This window comes from Octopus bimaculoides, chromosome 13, assembly GCF_001194135.2.
Source record: "Octopus bimaculoides isolate UCB-OBI-ISO-001 chromosome 13, ASM119413v2, whole genome shotgun sequence".
NCBI lineage: Eukaryota > Metazoa > Mollusca > Cephalopoda > Octopoda > Octopodidae > Octopus > Octopus bimaculoides.
In genome coordinates, this window is record NC_068993.1 from 53,025,185 (window position 1) to 53,042,476 (window position 17,292).

General features: G+C 34.3%; 2 protein-coding genes across 7 annotated transcripts in view; one reads left to right on the forward strand and one right to left on the reverse strand.

The window, feature by feature from the left end:
- LOC106877728 (vascular endothelial growth factor receptor 1) overlaps positions 1 to 11,006 on the forward strand; it is a 67,970-nt gene extending 56,964 nt beyond the window's left edge. For all 6 annotated transcript variants that reach the window (XM_014926694.2, XM_014926696.2, XM_014926697.2 and 3 more), the window contains 6 exons: positions 623 to 745; positions 1,453 to 1,523; positions 2,695 to 2,735; positions 3,622 to 3,721; positions 4,416 to 4,521; positions 5,157 to 11,006. In XM_014926694.2, coding sequence (XP_014782180.1) covers positions 623 to 745; positions 1,453 to 1,523; positions 2,695 to 2,735; positions 3,622 to 3,721; positions 4,416 to 4,521; positions 5,157 to 5,681 — 966 coding nt within the window. In that variant the 3' untranslated portion in view covers positions 5,682 to 11,006. The remainder of the gene's footprint in view (positions 1 to 622; positions 746 to 1,452; positions 1,524 to 2,694; positions 2,736 to 3,621; positions 3,722 to 4,415; positions 4,522 to 5,156) is intronic.
- Positions 11,007 to 14,060: 3,054 nt separating this feature from the next.
- LOC106877723 (mediator of RNA polymerase II transcription subunit 7) lies at positions 14,061 to 17,161 on the reverse strand. The gene is made up of 3 exons (XM_014926683.2): positions 16,965 to 17,161; positions 15,302 to 15,421; positions 14,061 to 14,780 (listed from the first exon to the last, which is right to left on the reverse strand). Exons 2-3 carry the CDS (start codon positions 15,416 to 15,418, stop codon positions 14,238 to 14,240), a joined length of 660 nt encoding a protein of 219 aa, XP_014782169.1. The 5' UTR covers positions 15,419 to 15,421; positions 16,965 to 17,161; the 3' UTR covers positions 14,061 to 14,237.
- Between the last annotated feature and the right edge of the window lie 131 nt (positions 17,162 to 17,292).

A 17,292-nucleotide genomic window follows, 5' to 3' on the forward strand; every position in this document is an offset into this window, starting at 1 on the left:
TACAGTTGAATGCCCTTTCTTGTCACCAAATTCCATTCATTTCTAGGTGGGGTAATGATCTCCAAGTATGTCTGGGCATGTTTTATGCAGCGAAGTTGAACACTGGTGTCAATACAATTGGCACATGCTCTCCCCTGACACACACATATGCACATGCACACATATATGCATGCACACACATGCATACATATGGGTGTGTGTGTCTGGGTCTCCTTGTCTTGACATTGTATGGTAATGAGCAGTGTCCTTCATTCCCAATCTTCCATTGAAACATGTCCAGCTATGAAGAAATATTATAATACTTGTAAACAGGGTGAATGTTGGCATCAGGAGGGGCATCCAGCTATAGAAAATCTGCTTTGAAGTCCATCTGGCCATGCAAGCATGGAAAAGTGGACATTAAATCTAACCCAGTATGTTTCCACCCCACATTTTGTGATATTTGATTTTTCCTAAATAATACTTAAGAGAACTACATAGGCTATTTTTCATAGATTTATCTGTCCATTTTTTTTTTGTGTGTATAAGTAGTTCCATATCACTATCATCATCATCGTCTTTTATGCCATTTTATTTTCTCTTTCATTTTCACATTAATAATTTCTGTTATGTCTGATAAAAGTATATCCACAGAGATCTAGCTGCTCGTAACATCCTGTTGGCTGCTAATGAGGTTGTCAAGATCTGTGATTTTGGCCTTGCCAAGAACTGCTACAAATCAGCTGAATACCACAAGAAAGGAGACGTAAGTTACATTCATATTGCTAAGCCTCATCGTTTATCTTATTTGAGATAGTCACATATTAGTAACGGGATGACCTTACGTGGCAGTAGTGTCGCATGATAGTAACAGAAAAGCTTTATATGGAGGTAGTGTCACATGGCATTCACTGAATAGCCTCATATGAAAATAATGAGATATGGGAGTTACAGAATGTCTTATATGGCAGTTATAGTAACATGGTGTGATTACTGAATGATCTTGTATTGTGATATTGTCACACAGCAGTTACAGAATAACCATATGTAGCAATATTGTCACATGGCAGTTACAGAATGACCTTATATGGTCATATTGTCACACAATAGTTACTGAATAACCTTACATGGCTGCATTATCACATGGTAGCTGCTGCTGATTTTATATGGCCATATTGTTACACGATAGTTACTGAATGACCTTATATGGCAGTACTCCTGAGCTTACTCCTGGTCCTATCAATTTATTTTCTATTTTAAAATGATGTAAATTAAAACTTCTTGTTAAAATTTCATGCAAATTTATGTTTTAATCATCTGTTTAATAATAATGAAGTTATTTTACTATATTCGTTATTTTTTAAATTAATTGAAAGAAACTGTATAACAGAAATATGGTAGCAAAAGGTTTAAAATTTATGTAACTGACTTTTATAAGAATGTTTGTTGATTATTGATGTGTTTGTGTTGCAGACACCTGTTCCCATCAAATGGATGGCCATTGAATCTCTGACACACAGAATCTACACAACGAAAAGTGATGTGTGAGTTTCTGTTCTATTATTCTAACACACTTGCTTTATATACACCAATACAAACAACATACATGTACATAATATATATGTACAGTACATTATATATATGTGTGTGTGTGTTTGGCAGTCACCATGATAGATTACTAGCCACTAAACGTTTTTTATTTTCTTTCTGTGTTCCTTTCTGTCAAAGAGCGTAGGCTCAAAACATAAAAGACTTTCTCACTTCCCGAGCGTAAACAACAGTTAGAAAGTCTTTTACGTTTCAAGCCTACGCTCTTTGACAGAAAGGGACACAAAAATAAACGGAGAGAAAATAAAAAAATGTTTAGTGGCTAGCGATCTATCATGGTGAATGCCAAACACACACACACAGATATATATATATGTATATATATATCAACAATGGAAGCAGCCTTTGTAACAAATATTGTTTTGCACATCCAAATTAAGCTGCAGCAATCATCCTAAGAAATCACCTTATGTAGACTATAGACATTAAGTGCTAAAAAGGCACAGATTATATTGGCAGATGAAATTTTATCAGCACCAGTGGATGGGACTGTTGTATCGTGTGGTTTTAGCATAATTTACGTTTCATCATCAACATGATTTCTTAGGATGATTACTGAAGCCTTCAAAGAAGCACATTTGGATGCACCAGTATATATTATATCATCATCATCATCATCATCGTTTAACGTCCGCTTTCCATGCTAGCATGGGTTGGACGATTTGACTGAGGACTGGTGAAACCGGATGGCAACACCAGGCTCCAGTCTAATTTGGCAGAGTTTCTACAGCTGGATGCCCTTCCTAACGCCAACCACTCAGAGAGTGTAGTGGGTGCTTTTACGTGTCACCCGCACGAAAACGGCCACGCTCGAAAATCCTACGGGAGCCAGTCAGGCGGTACTGGCAACGGCCACGCTCAAAATGGTGCATCTCATGTGCCACCCGCACAAGAACCAGTCCAGGGGCACTGGCAACGATCTTACTTGGCTTTCCGGGTCTTCTCACGCACAGCACATTTCCAAAGGTCTCGGTCAGTAGTCATATGTATATATATATATTTATATAATACCAACATTAAAGGATGATGATGATGAATTTGTATTATGTATCTGTATTTGTAGTACTGTAGAAATTTTATTTGAATTCTTATGTCTTTCAATTGCAGATGGTCTTATGGAGTTTTTATTTGGGAATTATTTTGTCTTGGTAAGTTCCTCTGTTTATGTATTATTTTAGCTTTTGAACAGAGAAGGAGTGCTATAAAAACAATACCTTAATACTCCTGTAGCCTATGCAACCTAAACTTCTTTAGATTCATAAATCAACTTCAATATAGCTGATGAGGTCTAAACAAGACCCAAAAGAGGAGTGATTCTTGTTTTTGGGTGATGCAGGCCTTAATTCATCACTCAGTTTAACACTGCCCTCTGGTCCTTATATGCTTTTAGCAAAATCCACATGTTGCCAGTGCTTCAGTGTGGACTTCAACCTGAAGCTAACCTCTTTGCACCAGCATTTTTTCAACATTCTAATTATTTTGCCAATATGACTGTTTTTGAATGTATTTTTTTTATTCATTTTCCCTATGCTCTTGAGATACAAGGCCAACAATTTTTGAGATAAGCAGGTTAGTTCATACTGTTAATCAACCCCAGTACTTGATTGGTACTTTATTTTATCAACCTGGAAAGGTTGAAAGGCAAAGTTGACCTCATCAACATTTGAACTCTAAGCATAAAGAGTTGAAATACTGCAAAATATTTCTTCCAACACTAACACTTCTGTTAACTTGTCACCATACATATCATCATCGTCTTCATCATTTAACATTCATATTTCCATGCTTGCATGAGTTGGACATTTTGACAGGATCCATGCATTGTGCCCCAATCTCTGTTTTGGCACGGTTTTATGGCTGGATGCCCTTTCTAATGCCAACTACTTTTTAACCTGTACCGAGTGCTTTTTTTCACACCAATAACATGAGTGAGGACAGCACTCCGCTTGTAAGACTGCATATAATTTTTTTGATAACAACAAAAATTTACTTTACATTTGACTAATCTTTGCAATCTTTGTCTTCCTTCAAAAGGTGGTAATCCGTACCCCAGCGTCAAAATAAATGAGAAATTCATTGATTTATTGAAATCTGGATACAGAATGGATAAACCTCAGTATGCAACTGATGAGATGTAAGAAGTGTTTTGTTTGTTTTTATGTTTTTTGTTATATTTTTTTATATCTTTGTAATGAAAGTGTTAGATTAAATGTCAGAATGAATGTCGGATTAAATATGGTATGGCAGTTGAGTGTGTTTGTGATTGTGGGTGAATGCTAATATTTTGTTTGTCATCATTTGAGTGAAATAATGATATATACATTACAACCAGTTGCTCTTTACTTTCAAAGACCTGTAGAGTAAAAAAAAAAATCCTTTACTTGAGAAAACAGGCAACAGTGGATGACAGGAAAAGCATCCGTAGATAAAATCTTTCCTCAAAACTATTCCCATTCAAGCTATACTAGCATGGAAAAGCATACATTTAACAAATGACCAAAAGATATATATATATATATATATATACACACACACAAGCCAACAAGGAAGCTGATAAGCAGTTGCTCAATCTACTTGAAATAGCAGTCAAATCTCCTTTAAATCATACGTGACTGTCTTAAAAGTAAGAAAGACATCAGATTATGAAAAGACAGGATGGTCCATACTGGAATGCCTCTAGCTATTTGATTGCTTGTTGGGGGTTGACCCAAGGCTAAAAATGACATATACCAAAACTAATATACTGTTGTTCTTGTAATTGGTGGTAGGGGTGATAGTTGTGGTGGTAATGATGATGATGATGATGGTTGTCTTGTTTTAATTTACAGATACAAAGTTATGTGTGATTGTTGGAAGGTTGAACCAGGACAAAGACCTACATTTTCTCGACTTGCAGATACAATGGGCAGTTTTCTAGAAGCTGGAGTCAAGCAAGTATGTTTGCATTTCAACCACTTACAATTTGTCATATTCTAGCTACTGTAATACTTATTTGTGATACTAACCAAGCTACAACTGCGTTTCTTATGAAGTAGAAAAACTATTTAATTGATTTATTTCATTACTATATTTGCTTGATATGCTTATATACCAATTCTAAAATAGGTATTCCATTTTTGTGCTTGGTTCTCTTACTCATAACATTGTATGTAATTAGTTAGAACGCTGACTGCACACTTACTTCATTTTACACTTTCCATACTTCAGGTACAGATCTAATAAGTGTATATCATTTCTATCACATTGTTTATATAAATAAGCAAACATTAAATAAAACAATGATAATAATGGTTTATTCAATAATCAAGACAGTCAATCTTCTTCATTTTATGTATACAATCTTTTAACTTTGCATGACATCATTATAGACATCTCAGGTCTAACTAAAGTGATATTTACAATAAAAATTATCACAAAAAAAAAAAAAACTTTGATAACTGACCAACCAAATTATTATGGACCAAAAGCAAAATATAGATTTTTGATGATGATTGCTATCTGTTTTCTTTTCTGTGACTCATTTATTTATATATATACATTTTTTTTTTAATGCTTTTTCTTTTTCGTAGTACTACTTAGATCTGAGCCAAACGTATGTGGACTTACCTACAGAAAATTGTCAAGATGGCTATCTGAAAATGGATGGTACTGAGTATACCAAGATGTCTCCTCAAGTGCCTGATATCGACGCGGACACCCTGTCAAGCCACTCCAGCCAAGCAGCAGCTATGCAAGAATATATGAACCCACGTTGGGCTAATGAAGAAGCTGAAAAGTATGAACTGGAAGCTATGCTTCTTTCTAATGGTTCTTGTCTGCAGCCACAGGATGCAAATTCTAAACATACTAAAGCCCAAGTACACCATCAGGAAGATAGTGACAGTGGGCATTCAAGTGCCTATGCTCCTGGGACATCTCCAAATATCAATAACGATGAATATTTATTACCTCAGAGCATCGCATGCAAGAAACAAGCTGACGATTTGTTAACTGGTGACAATTTGGATTCCTTTGGTTCTCCATATCCTTATAATGATGTGGCACCTCCAGACTACAGTGCTGTGATGGAAGATGTTGGAGAAAAAGCCTTATGAAAGTGTTCATTTGTTTCTTTTAAATGAAATTAATGATAGACTAAAGCTGTTCCTATGCAGTTTCCTGCTAATCACTGACAAGGTGATACTGGATTGTTTTTTTTTTTTAGGTGTGTGTGCATGTTCTGGAAATATAAATAAATATATTCTAGGATTATTTAATATATCCAGAGATAGCAGATATGCAACATCAAATCTAAGATTCAAGCAGAATTGATGCTTGGTCAAGCAAAACTGAACAAAGTAATCAAAAAAACTAATGGCTCCACTGGGGTTACTTTTGTACATAAACTACACTGAAGTACATAAACTATACATTTTTCTACAGAAATCAAATTCTTGATAGAAAAATCAGTTTTTTTTTTTTTATGTATTAAAAAAGAACATTCTCTTTCTTTTCACACTATTTTAAATATATTTTTATTATTATTCCATAATTGTTTATATTTTTAAATTCCATTCATCATCCTTCAGTTTTACCTTTAAAAAACTATAGTTCACACCACTCTTATATCATTTCATTTCATCTGGATTTGGGGTGGGGGTCATAGTATTTAGGGTTGGCTAACATATCAAGGAAGAACTTAGTTAAGATTACTTGGAAATTTATTCCATACTCTGAAATCTGTTTGGATTGTTTCTTTAATAAAATGTTACAACACATTATGAGGATGAACTTGTACAGAAAGCATCTGTGGTTGTTTCTTTTAGCAATGGTTCATGAACAAACTGGGGTTTGCTACCATAATATTTTCACATGTGTCTATATCTGTGTGTGATGTGATCAGCACTTGAAAACATTCTGTGGAAAGCCAGCTAGATATTAACTTTGAAGTTCCAATCATCTGTGCATGTAGTGATTCTCATCTCATTCAACTAAATTCTTTAACTTTCTAAACTTTTGGACCTAAGTTTGTTTTCGTTTTTTAGTTTACTTTTAGGATGGAATTTAGTTAGTTTTTCTGCCTATGATGGATTTTCACCTATCCTAAATTTCTTCAACACCTCATATAAAATATAAATTAAAATTTAACATCTTCAAATTACCCAAATTTAATATGTTGTTCTGTAGCAATTGGGTTTCATGTTATTGCAAATTAAGATATTTACATAAAATTCTTTGGCAGATATTTTAGCCGGTTGCTGCCCTTTTTAAAATCAAAACTCTGATAAAGTCAGAATGATACTTTGATTTCTCCTCACTAAACTGAAATAAGCAGAGGTGTGCATCTTGTCCCAGAACAGCTTACACCTACATTTTTGAGTTGTTAAATCACTGTTGAGTTCAGTAATATTTTTTTATTTTAAGACCATCAATGAATGAAAAAAAAAATCAAAGTCATGATGATGATGATGATGATGACCAAATTAAAAATCTAAAAGTAAAACATTTTGTCATGAAATTAATGACCATATTCATGTTCATTTATATTTGGTCAATCTAAAACCATTACTTGTTCACTACTAAAAGTCTGTTGCAGGAATCCATGAAAGAATAAAATCTTCTTCATGATATTCTACAAATACATTAATTCATTTTACCACACATGTAATGTACAGCTTCAATGTACATTACACCACTCAAATCAGTAGTTCTCAATAGCAACAGTCTTTCATCCTCAGTGCCTTCATCAAACAAATTCTTCCATTATTTTCAGTAGCCAAACTGTAAGACCCTGCTACATTTGTTACCAATAGAGTATAATATTTATTTTATACGGCCATTACTCAACGATGTCATCAATTTTAACTAAATAATTTCCTTCTCTTATACATATATGGCTGTGTGATTAAGAACTTTGTTTCACAACTGTGTGGTCTTGGTTTCAATTCCACTGCACGACATGTTGTCTTCTAATCATAGCCTTTATTCAACCAAAACTTTTTGGGTAAAATTTCAGAGATGAACTGTTGCTGTTGTTTGGTTGATAGGTTTAATCCAAGACCAGAAGAGTCTGGTCTGTTGCAAGTATGTAGGCCGAGTCAGATCTGTGGTCTGAAGATAACTCCCTCCTTTTCTCCTATCAGTCTTGGAGGCCCTAATAAAAGTGATGCATATTGCTCCTACTTCTGAAAAATACACAAAAGAAAATTATTGGTTTATATATCTTGACCAAAGAATGGATTTAGCATTATTTCATATCCTCTGAAAACCTGTGTGTGTGTGTGAACGTGAAAAAGAGAGAGAGATGCAGTGGTCAGTCACCTTTGCACCATGTTATCTTACCATATGGCAACTGGAGGTGAACTCTTATTAAGTTGATATTATGAAACGGTTTCAGTTCTAGATTAGAACCATTTCAAAATATGATCAACATCACAAAATCCCCTTTTTCTGTAGACTATAATCAAAAGAAATCAGAGTTTATTCATCTGCTCTGAAATTTTAACATACAGACACCAGTTGGTGATTAATTAAACAGTTAATAGTTGCAGATTTTTTTGGAGAAATGAATAAAATCTTCTGTTGTTAGTATATTTTTAACCAGTTTAAAATCTTTGATTTATACAGTGGTTGGCGTTAGGAAGGGCATCCAGCTGTAGAAACTCTGCCAAATTAGATTGGAGCATGGTGTAGCCATCCGGTTGCACCAGTCCTCAGTCAAATCGTCCAACCCATGCTAGCATGGAAAGCAGATGTTAAACGATGATGATGATGATTGTGCATCAGTCATAATTTCCTGTATTCAGTCACCAAAAGATTAGTTGCTGCAATTTTCTTTTTTTCGAAGTGAAATTTTTTTCGCAAGTTGTTTAAATGTTAAATATGCAGCTTCACATTTATCCTATATGTCATATGCCAAACAAACCAATTCAGTTACACAAAACGCAAAATATGATAGGGATATACACATACAAATGCATAGCAAATTTGGTTGTTTGGTTAAGAAGTTTATAAATGGCACTTTAGGCAAGTGTCACCTGGTATGGCCTTGAGTTGAGCAATAGTTTGTAGGTGAAAATTGGTAGACAGAAATTGTACAGAAGTGTGTCTTGTACATATATATATGTATAAACATATGTATGTGTATATCGGCAAGAAATTACTGATAAATTGATTAGTAAGATGGAAATGTCTTTAGGTAATTGTTCCATCTGAATTGTACAGACAATTCCTTGTCATAGATACAGTGAATCATCGATTGATCTGTTGGAAACCTATAGCCAATGACATGATATATACATATATATAAAGAAAGAAAACAAATTTTTGGTTTTTGTTGAAGAAATTTTTTGGTTTATAAAATTGATTGTTCTTCCTACTAGCATGAGCAGGTAAAGTTATGTACCTGGCTCATAGACAACACTATGGATGAAATAAGATTTGAACTCATGATTGTATGATGATCACCATCATCGTTTGACATCCATCTTTCCATGCATGCATGGGTGGGACAGTTGACAGGAGTAGGCCAGGTAGAAAACTACCCTGGGCTACTATGTCTGTTTTGGCAGGATTTTTATGACTGGATGCCCTTCCTAACATCAACCACTCTACAGAGTGGTCTCAAGTGCTTTTTACGTGGTGCTAACACAGGCGAGGTTAGTTTTGGCATAATTTTTACAGCTGGATGCCCTTCCAAATGCCAACCACTTTACAGTGTGGACTGGATGCTTTTTACATGGCACCAGCACTGGCAGTGTCACCAAGTAACTCGCAAGACAAGGAATTTTGAGAGGGGCAGGGGCATTTGAGGAGGGGCACTTGTGTCAGAGGATGAAAGATTAGAGTGTGATAGAGAGGCAGAAACAGGTGTCTTGCTATAATCAGTTGTTAATCTTCCTGGACTTCAGAGCCATTATGCCTCATATATAACCATATATAATCAAATGATTATATATGAACAGCCATATCTCATATACAATCATTCCCTACCCCCTGCTACCCTTGTTTATCATTGTTGCATCTTCTGAAGTTATTCAGTAAACCCGAATAGTAAAAATTATTTATTTATTTATTTATCACTAGCAAACTCATGTATACCCAAAATCTTGTTCTGCCTTACTGAAAGAGAGAAATCAGTTTGATGATGATGATTAAAATGATGTACTCTTACAGATTGTTATATATGCTCTTTAACTTAGAAAACTCTTTACAGCTAATTCTAATCACTAAATAAAATATGGGATCAAATAGATAGACATAAGTCATAGGAATATTTTAATATACACACTTTCCTCCGAAATTCTCATTAACATTCCATTCTGCTGCTGACCACAGGCTAGTAATTAACAACACAGACCTTATGTGTGTGTGTACATATATATCCATCCAACAAACATCCTTGCACCCATGTATCCAATCTGTGTGTGAATGTGAGCTACATTTCTCGTAGATTAAAATGTGTGTGTGTATATGTATGCATTATGTGTGTGTGTGTATGTATATATATATATACATATATATATATATGTATGTATGTATTATGTATATATACATTTACACACATACAAACACAAATTGTATATGACTGAGAAAGAAAGAAACAAACTTGTAAAGACAAAACAAGTTGAAAGTAACATCCAAGTATTTACCTTCTTCCTTATATCTGCTCAATGTGGTCCCATTTAATATTTTAAAAAATAAAAAGGTAACTGAAATTCATTTACCTGTTTATGTCCACTCTTTTATGTGCCCATGTAATACATACACTTACATCTTATTTAAAAGGAAGATTGTACTTTAGTACTGTGCATTTTCTAATCCTGTGTCTATTGTTTAAATTATTACCTTAAACTTTAGACATTAGCAGACACTATTCTTATAGAAACTCAAAGGAAATATTCCAGTACATTAACATAAAATCAAAACCACCCACTCATCAGCTATATTAAAAAATGTTGTGAAGAATAATTAGCATTCATTTATCTGTCATATCATATGATGAACATTTAACATACCTATACATTCACACATATAAATGTGTGCAAAAACATGCATAGTCTAAAGAAAATTCTAGTCAAAAATTCTTTGCATTTAAGAATTTTGAAACTTTTTTTTTTTAATATAATTTTAAAAATTGAATGTATTTTATACAGTTTACCTCCTAACTGTCATCTTCACTCTGACGGTCTTCATTTGTGGTCCAGTGAACATAAATGCTAAGCAAACTTGATTAAAATGTTCTGAAATGGTCATTTGATAAAATGTTTGCTATTCACATTCTATCAGATATTACTTGCAGCCCTCCATCTTGAAATGATGTGCCTTATGTGAGCCCTGTATCCTTTATATTTACACTTTTACTCTAAATTCATTTATGTTCTCATCCATTGAATGTCAGAAAAAAAAAATTTAAATAAAGTTTTCAAAAAGAGAAAAAATTGTTGTTATTGATTATTATCTTACCCATAAAATATGAGACTAAGAAGTAAAGCTGTTTCAAATAAAACTTGAGTACTGAAATGGATTCTATTACCAAAGAACTTCTTCATGCAGCACATCTTAAAAACGTGTTGTAGTGAAAATGTTACACCCCTTCCCACATGATAAAGTCAGTAGGAAATCAATAGTAGAGTTGTATGAATTCTCAGTTGGAGTCAGTACCAGTTACATGATATTACAAGTTCCAGTTACCATCAAGGTAGATGTTACAAAGTTGTTTTGCCTTCAGCAAGATTGGAAAAGTTCTCTCAAAACTTGTATTGTTTATGCTCAACTCACAAACCACTTTACAGAGTGTACTCAGTGTTTTTAACATGGCACTAGTAGTAGTGACATCATTGTGTACATTTATTATAATTATATGTGTTCTCTGAAGTTAACACATACATTGAATTAGTATAATACAATGAGTAATGATCTGTTAAAGAGACAGCATTGCAACATTTTGGTTGAGTCATGTAGTAGTTTGCTGATCTTCATACATCTATTCTATTGATCCACTTACAGTTCAGTTTGCTGGTAGAAGAGGAATTTATGAAAATATTCTCTGAGAGCATCAATTAATAAAGTGTTCAAGAAGGATAGAAATCTAGGATACAATATAATACTATGTTACATAACAAAACAAATCTGCTCAGACCAGAAATATAAAAGATACTTGCTCAAGGTACCATGCAGTGCCTCGAGCAAATATCATCAAATTTCAAGTTCATTCCCACTAGTGAATTATTGTATGAACTGCATTAACTTACATCTTTTTCTACTATAAGCTGTAGTGGACACAAAGTTGAATGCCTGAGTATCACCTTATAGCATCATTGGAGCTTCAAACATGAAGGTGATACTCAGGCACTCAACTGAGTATCATATAGCAGAAACAGCTGTAAGCTAATGCAGTTCACAAGATAAGTGTTTCTTCCTTAGACATCTCAATTTCTGATACACACACATATATGTAAACACACACACACAACACGTCACTCGGCTGAGGGATCTTGCATGGCACTTAGTGATCTCATTGGTGTCATCTGTGATGTATTTAGTATTAGGAAGGACATTGAGTTGTAGAAACCATACCAAAGTCGACATTGCAGCTTGGTATAGTTCACTGGCTCATCAGTTTCTGTGAAATTGTCCAACCCCTGCCAGCATGGAAAACAAACGTTAAATGATATGTACAGATTAAACTTCAAATTTGGAAATGTAAAGTGAAGAACAAGGTTTATGTGATATATAAAGAATGATTAGATAGAAGTACAACTTTAACCCTTTCGTATTCAAACCAGCCATATCTGACCAAAATATTCTGCCTGTTTTATGCCAGATTTTGCTCCTCATACATACTCTCCAATATCATTCAAAAATGAACAGTTATATCTTAAAAATCTGAAAGCTATAATATAATGCTTAATTCAAAACAATATGAATAAATAAGTATTACATTTTCTAGAATAATCTGAATGCTAAAGAGTGAATAATATGTACAGCACTCTCTACTCTGCATTGCAAACACAAAACTTACAAACTTCATATATATATATATATATATAATGAAATCGTAGTTGTGGTCGATGCCAGTGCCGTCTGACTGGCACCCATGCTGGTGGTACATAAAAAACACCATTCATGGAGGCAGTAATGTCAAGTAGAGTGTGATCGTAATTATGGCCAATGCCAGTGTCACATAACTGGCCCATTAAAAGCACTCTTCAATCGATGGGTGATATGCTGTACTTGTGAAGACCTGTTGAACCATGTGAAATTGTAGTCGTAGCCGATGCCAGTGCTGTGTGACTGGCACCCGTGCCAGTGGCATGTAAAAAGCTGTGCTGGTAGAACATAAAAAGCACCATGTGAGCACTGGGTCTCATGGAAGCAGTGACAGGTGACCAACACCCTTGGTGATATACCTTGCTTGTATTGATCCATCAAGCCAAATGAGACTATAGTCACAGCCGATGCCAGTGTCAGGTTAATGGCACCTATGCCGCTGGCATGTAAAAAGCATAGACTACACTTTTGGAGGTGTTGGTGTTAGAAAGGGCATCCAGCTGCGAAAGCCTTGCCAAATCAGATTGGAACCTGGTGCAGCCTCCCGGCTTAACAGTTTCCAGTCAAACCGGCCAACCCATGCCAGAATGAAAAGCGACGTTAAATGAGGATGATGATGATGATATACAAAGTAGCACACGAAAAAGTAGCCCAGATTCCATAGCATAGTGTAAATAGAGAAATTCTTTTCCACACACGAAAAAGCAGCCAGCTTTCATTTGCAAGTGTCATTGCATTATTCCAACCACTTGTAATCTGCTGAACAAAGATCGCACACAAGTCATCTGTTTGCTACATTATTCTCACCACAGTAGTTAATTGTAAGATTGAATGGAGTAAACATCTCTAGCTTTTTCTGCAAAATGATGTACTCAATAGTGGAAAGAGTGGAGATTATGGAAGCATATGTGAGAACAGGTTCTGTTAAGCAAACACATGAAATTTTTGATTTCAAGTTTCTGGGTAAAGGTTTACCAGTAAAGAGAACGATACAAATGTTGGTTAAGTTGCACACTACAGGATCATTGCACAACACTCCAACAAAAGAGATCCTACAGTTCAAATGCTGGAAATTATTCACGACATTCGCCAAAGGGTTGCTGAAAGTCCAAACAAGTCAACACATAAATTGGAGCAGCAGTCTCACATAAGTAAGAGGTCATGCCAACAAGTATTGAAAAGTCTAAAGCTGAAGTCATATCATTTCATATGTTCACAATTAAAAATGAGTGAGAAAACTAAATGAGTAAATTATTGCACATAGTTTCTGAATAGCAGTTATAAGTGGTCAAAATAACACAATGACACTTGCACACAAAAGGCTGGTGCTTTTTCATGTGTGTAAATTTATTTCTATATTTACACTATGATATGAAACCTGGGCTACTTTCTCGTGTGCCGCTTTGTATATAATTTAAAAAGAAAAGTAAAAACAAATAGAATTCAGATAAAATGCACTACGTTTTTAATATCGCTTTAAATTATTTAAGTGACCTTAAAATTATTCTCAAGAAAATTTAAAAAAGACAGTTTCACTATGTCATTAAGAATATTTGTAGAATCATGTTTGTGTGCGTGTATGTGTGTGAATAAATATGTATTTGGAAAAATATATGTGTCTAACTCAAGTTGTCTACAATGTCACACATTATTTTATCCAAACCATCACAAGGTTCAATGTCCATTGGTTTACTTTCAGATTTGTCCTTTGCCTGTAGTATTTCACTTGAAGTCATAGCCTTGCATTCCATTGCATCTGCATCGGGCAGAGCTTGTAAAGACTTGAGAATTAGTTCTTTGACACCATCAAGATGTTTTTGAAATTTGTCAGCAATTTCTAATCGTTGGCGTTTTTGATATTCCATCATCATCCGAAGTGTTTCTCGTGCCTGGTGTGGACGGAATTCATTTATTAAATGGTGCATGTGAATAAAAAGCAAGTTCATATCATCCAGTTTTTCTGTACGTTTCGGAGAATCTGGAGCCCGAATGAGTATGTCGAGTAAGTCTAAGAAGTTGATCAAAATTGAATGATTTAGTTTTTTCAGTTCTCGTTTGTGGTCATAGTTCTGTGGGTAAAGACGTCGGAAACCTTGTGTTTCTAAGGGTCGAATAATCGCATCATCTGCATTAAATGGCACTCCAAACATCATATAACTGTCCTTTAAAAGAAAAAAGTATATAAAATTAGGTTGATGATAAATTCTTTGAAAATAACAATACAGAAACGAAGTATCAATTCAGCCATTTTTCATTGTATATAGTGGCTGGAGACTTATCAGAGACAGTATCTCCTGCCCAGAAGCCCTTCTTGTCATTAACTTTTAACTATTTCCAAGTAAGGGTTTCTTCTTTTTTTTTATTATTCCAGTTGCCATTGAAACTACAGAGAAACTGATTATAATGTTCAAGAAGAAATGTAAACATCACATCACTGTTTTGCTCACAGTGGTAAGTAAAACCATGGAACATCAACACTTATGCATGCGTGGCCCCCATGCCAGTGGCACATAAAAAGTACCATTCGAGCATGACCATTGCCAGTACCGCCTGACTGGCCCTCGTGTTAGTGGCACGTAAAAGTACCCACTACACTCTCGGAGACTGGTTTTAAATAAACAAGGACGAAAAAAAAAAAGATTTATAAAAGACATCTAATGGAGAAAAGATGATAAAATCTTACTTGAATCGGTGGAGGTGGTTGCGGCACTCTACCACGTTTGATGTGATCATCTGTGTACAAGCTGATATATTGCATTGGAGGCAAAGGGAAAGAACTCACACCCTGTTGTTCAGACATTTCCTATAAAGTGAGATAAAATGTTTTAAAAATAATATATTGGAGCCTGTCGATTTAGCACAGAATCAATAATGTTGCATTTAGTCTTTTATCCATGAGTGTGTAAGCATTCAGATGCAGTGCTTACATTATTATTATAAACACCGTCCGTTTTAGCGTCCATTTTTCCAAGACCACATGGGTTGATGGAATTCATTGAGGCAGGTTCTATTGAAATACAGACGTCCCGACGCATCTACATAACCCTAACCCTCACTAATAGTAAAACTAACCCTAACCTACTATCGGGTGTGCATTGTAAAAACATATCGTTACGTAGATGCAGTGGGACCTCTGTATTTAAGTAGTGTCGAAAAGTACTCATTCATTCTAGATAAATTGTGTACATTTTCTGTGTACCAGGGAAAATATGTGACATTTCGTTGGAGATAAAAACAATTTGTTCATTCTATTGAAAGTGAAGGAGTGATTGATTAACTCACATTTTGCATAGGTTTGAACAAGATTTGATAGAACAATCGATATGATATCAACATCACTTTATCATGTTTATAGATAATAAAATACCAAAATGACTATAGCTGAATTAGAGAATGGTGTGGCGGAGACGGACTATATGTAATCTGAACCTTTCCCCACCTTATTTATTAATTTTTTTTACGGAATCCCACGTTTTAGAGATTCCGATTCTGAAAAAAAATTGTTTGAAAAATTTCAATTCCCCCCACCACCACAACCACCAAGCAGGCTATCTACGTGCTAGAAATAACAGCCAAATCTCACAAAATTAGTGTTAGGGTTAGGGTTTGAGTTAGGGTTAGGTTTACCCTGTGGATCTATACAAAAACCGGGGGGGGGGCGAAATTTTGAAAAAAAAATTTCAGAATCGGAATCTCCATAGCCTAAAACGTGGGATTCCGTAAAAAAAAATAAGGGGGGAAAGGTTCAGATTACATATAGTCCATCTGGACCAAAATGAAATTTGTTTTTATTTCATTTGAGAAAATATTACAATAAAAGCCAGAAGAAAAAAAAACAATCCAGAAAAGTAACACAATTTACAAAAGTAAGAAAATGATTTTGTAAAAACACAGGAAATCAGTCAAGAAATTAAACAAAATAAAGAGGCATGCACAATTTTTATATTGTACATTTTGTTTTTCAGATAACTTAAAGTATATAAATGTTAAGCGGCGTAACTACAAGTTATGTCTGTCAACCGTCGATTCACTGTTCCTTTATAAATCTCAGATCATTTATGATATTGCATTATTTCCAGTCTCTCATACGATGAAGGCTTCTTGAATAAAAAAGCCTATGAAGCCTCAACATTTCTAGGATACATTTAAACTGTATACGAAAAAACTTGTCAGGCTGTAAATATTAGACATTTAAAACCCAGAAATTTACAGATTTTCATAAGTGGTGCATTTATATTAATCCGTTTTTATCAATTTTAAAAAATTAAATTACGAAGTTACTTAAGTTTAATCAATCCAATTAATTTCAATGTGGCACAATGAAAAAGTGAATAATAAAAACTTACTAAATCGATGCAGTATAGAGAGTTCTTTGAGAACTTAGCAATCACCAAATTAAACAAGAAATAATGTGGCCAATAATCTCATTAAATCGATACGAAATATTCAATTCAAAAATAATTTTAGATCAAATAAATCACCAGCTAAAGAAAAATAAACAATGATCGTAGTTATTTAAACAGGAACTAGAAAAAGAATGGTGTAAGAACTAACCGAGGAAAAGAAAAATTAAAATCTAAATTGACGCTTTTTAACTATGGAATGGTTATATCTAAAATATTACTTGAATTAAACTCCGAAAAAAATATTTCAAAATTATTATTTTATTGTTTA

What these genes read in the sequence shown, in the direction of transcription:
- LOC106877723 (XM_014926683.2), bottom strand. Translation starts at nt 15,418, where the DNA reads ATGTCTGAACAACAGGGTGTGAGTTCTTTCCCTTTGCCTCCAATGCAA. An exon ending in AACCACCTCCACCGATTCAA is followed by an intron (nt 14,781 to 15,301) that starts GTAAGATTTTAT and finishes TTTCTTTTAAAG; the next exon opens with GACAGTTATATGATGTTTGG.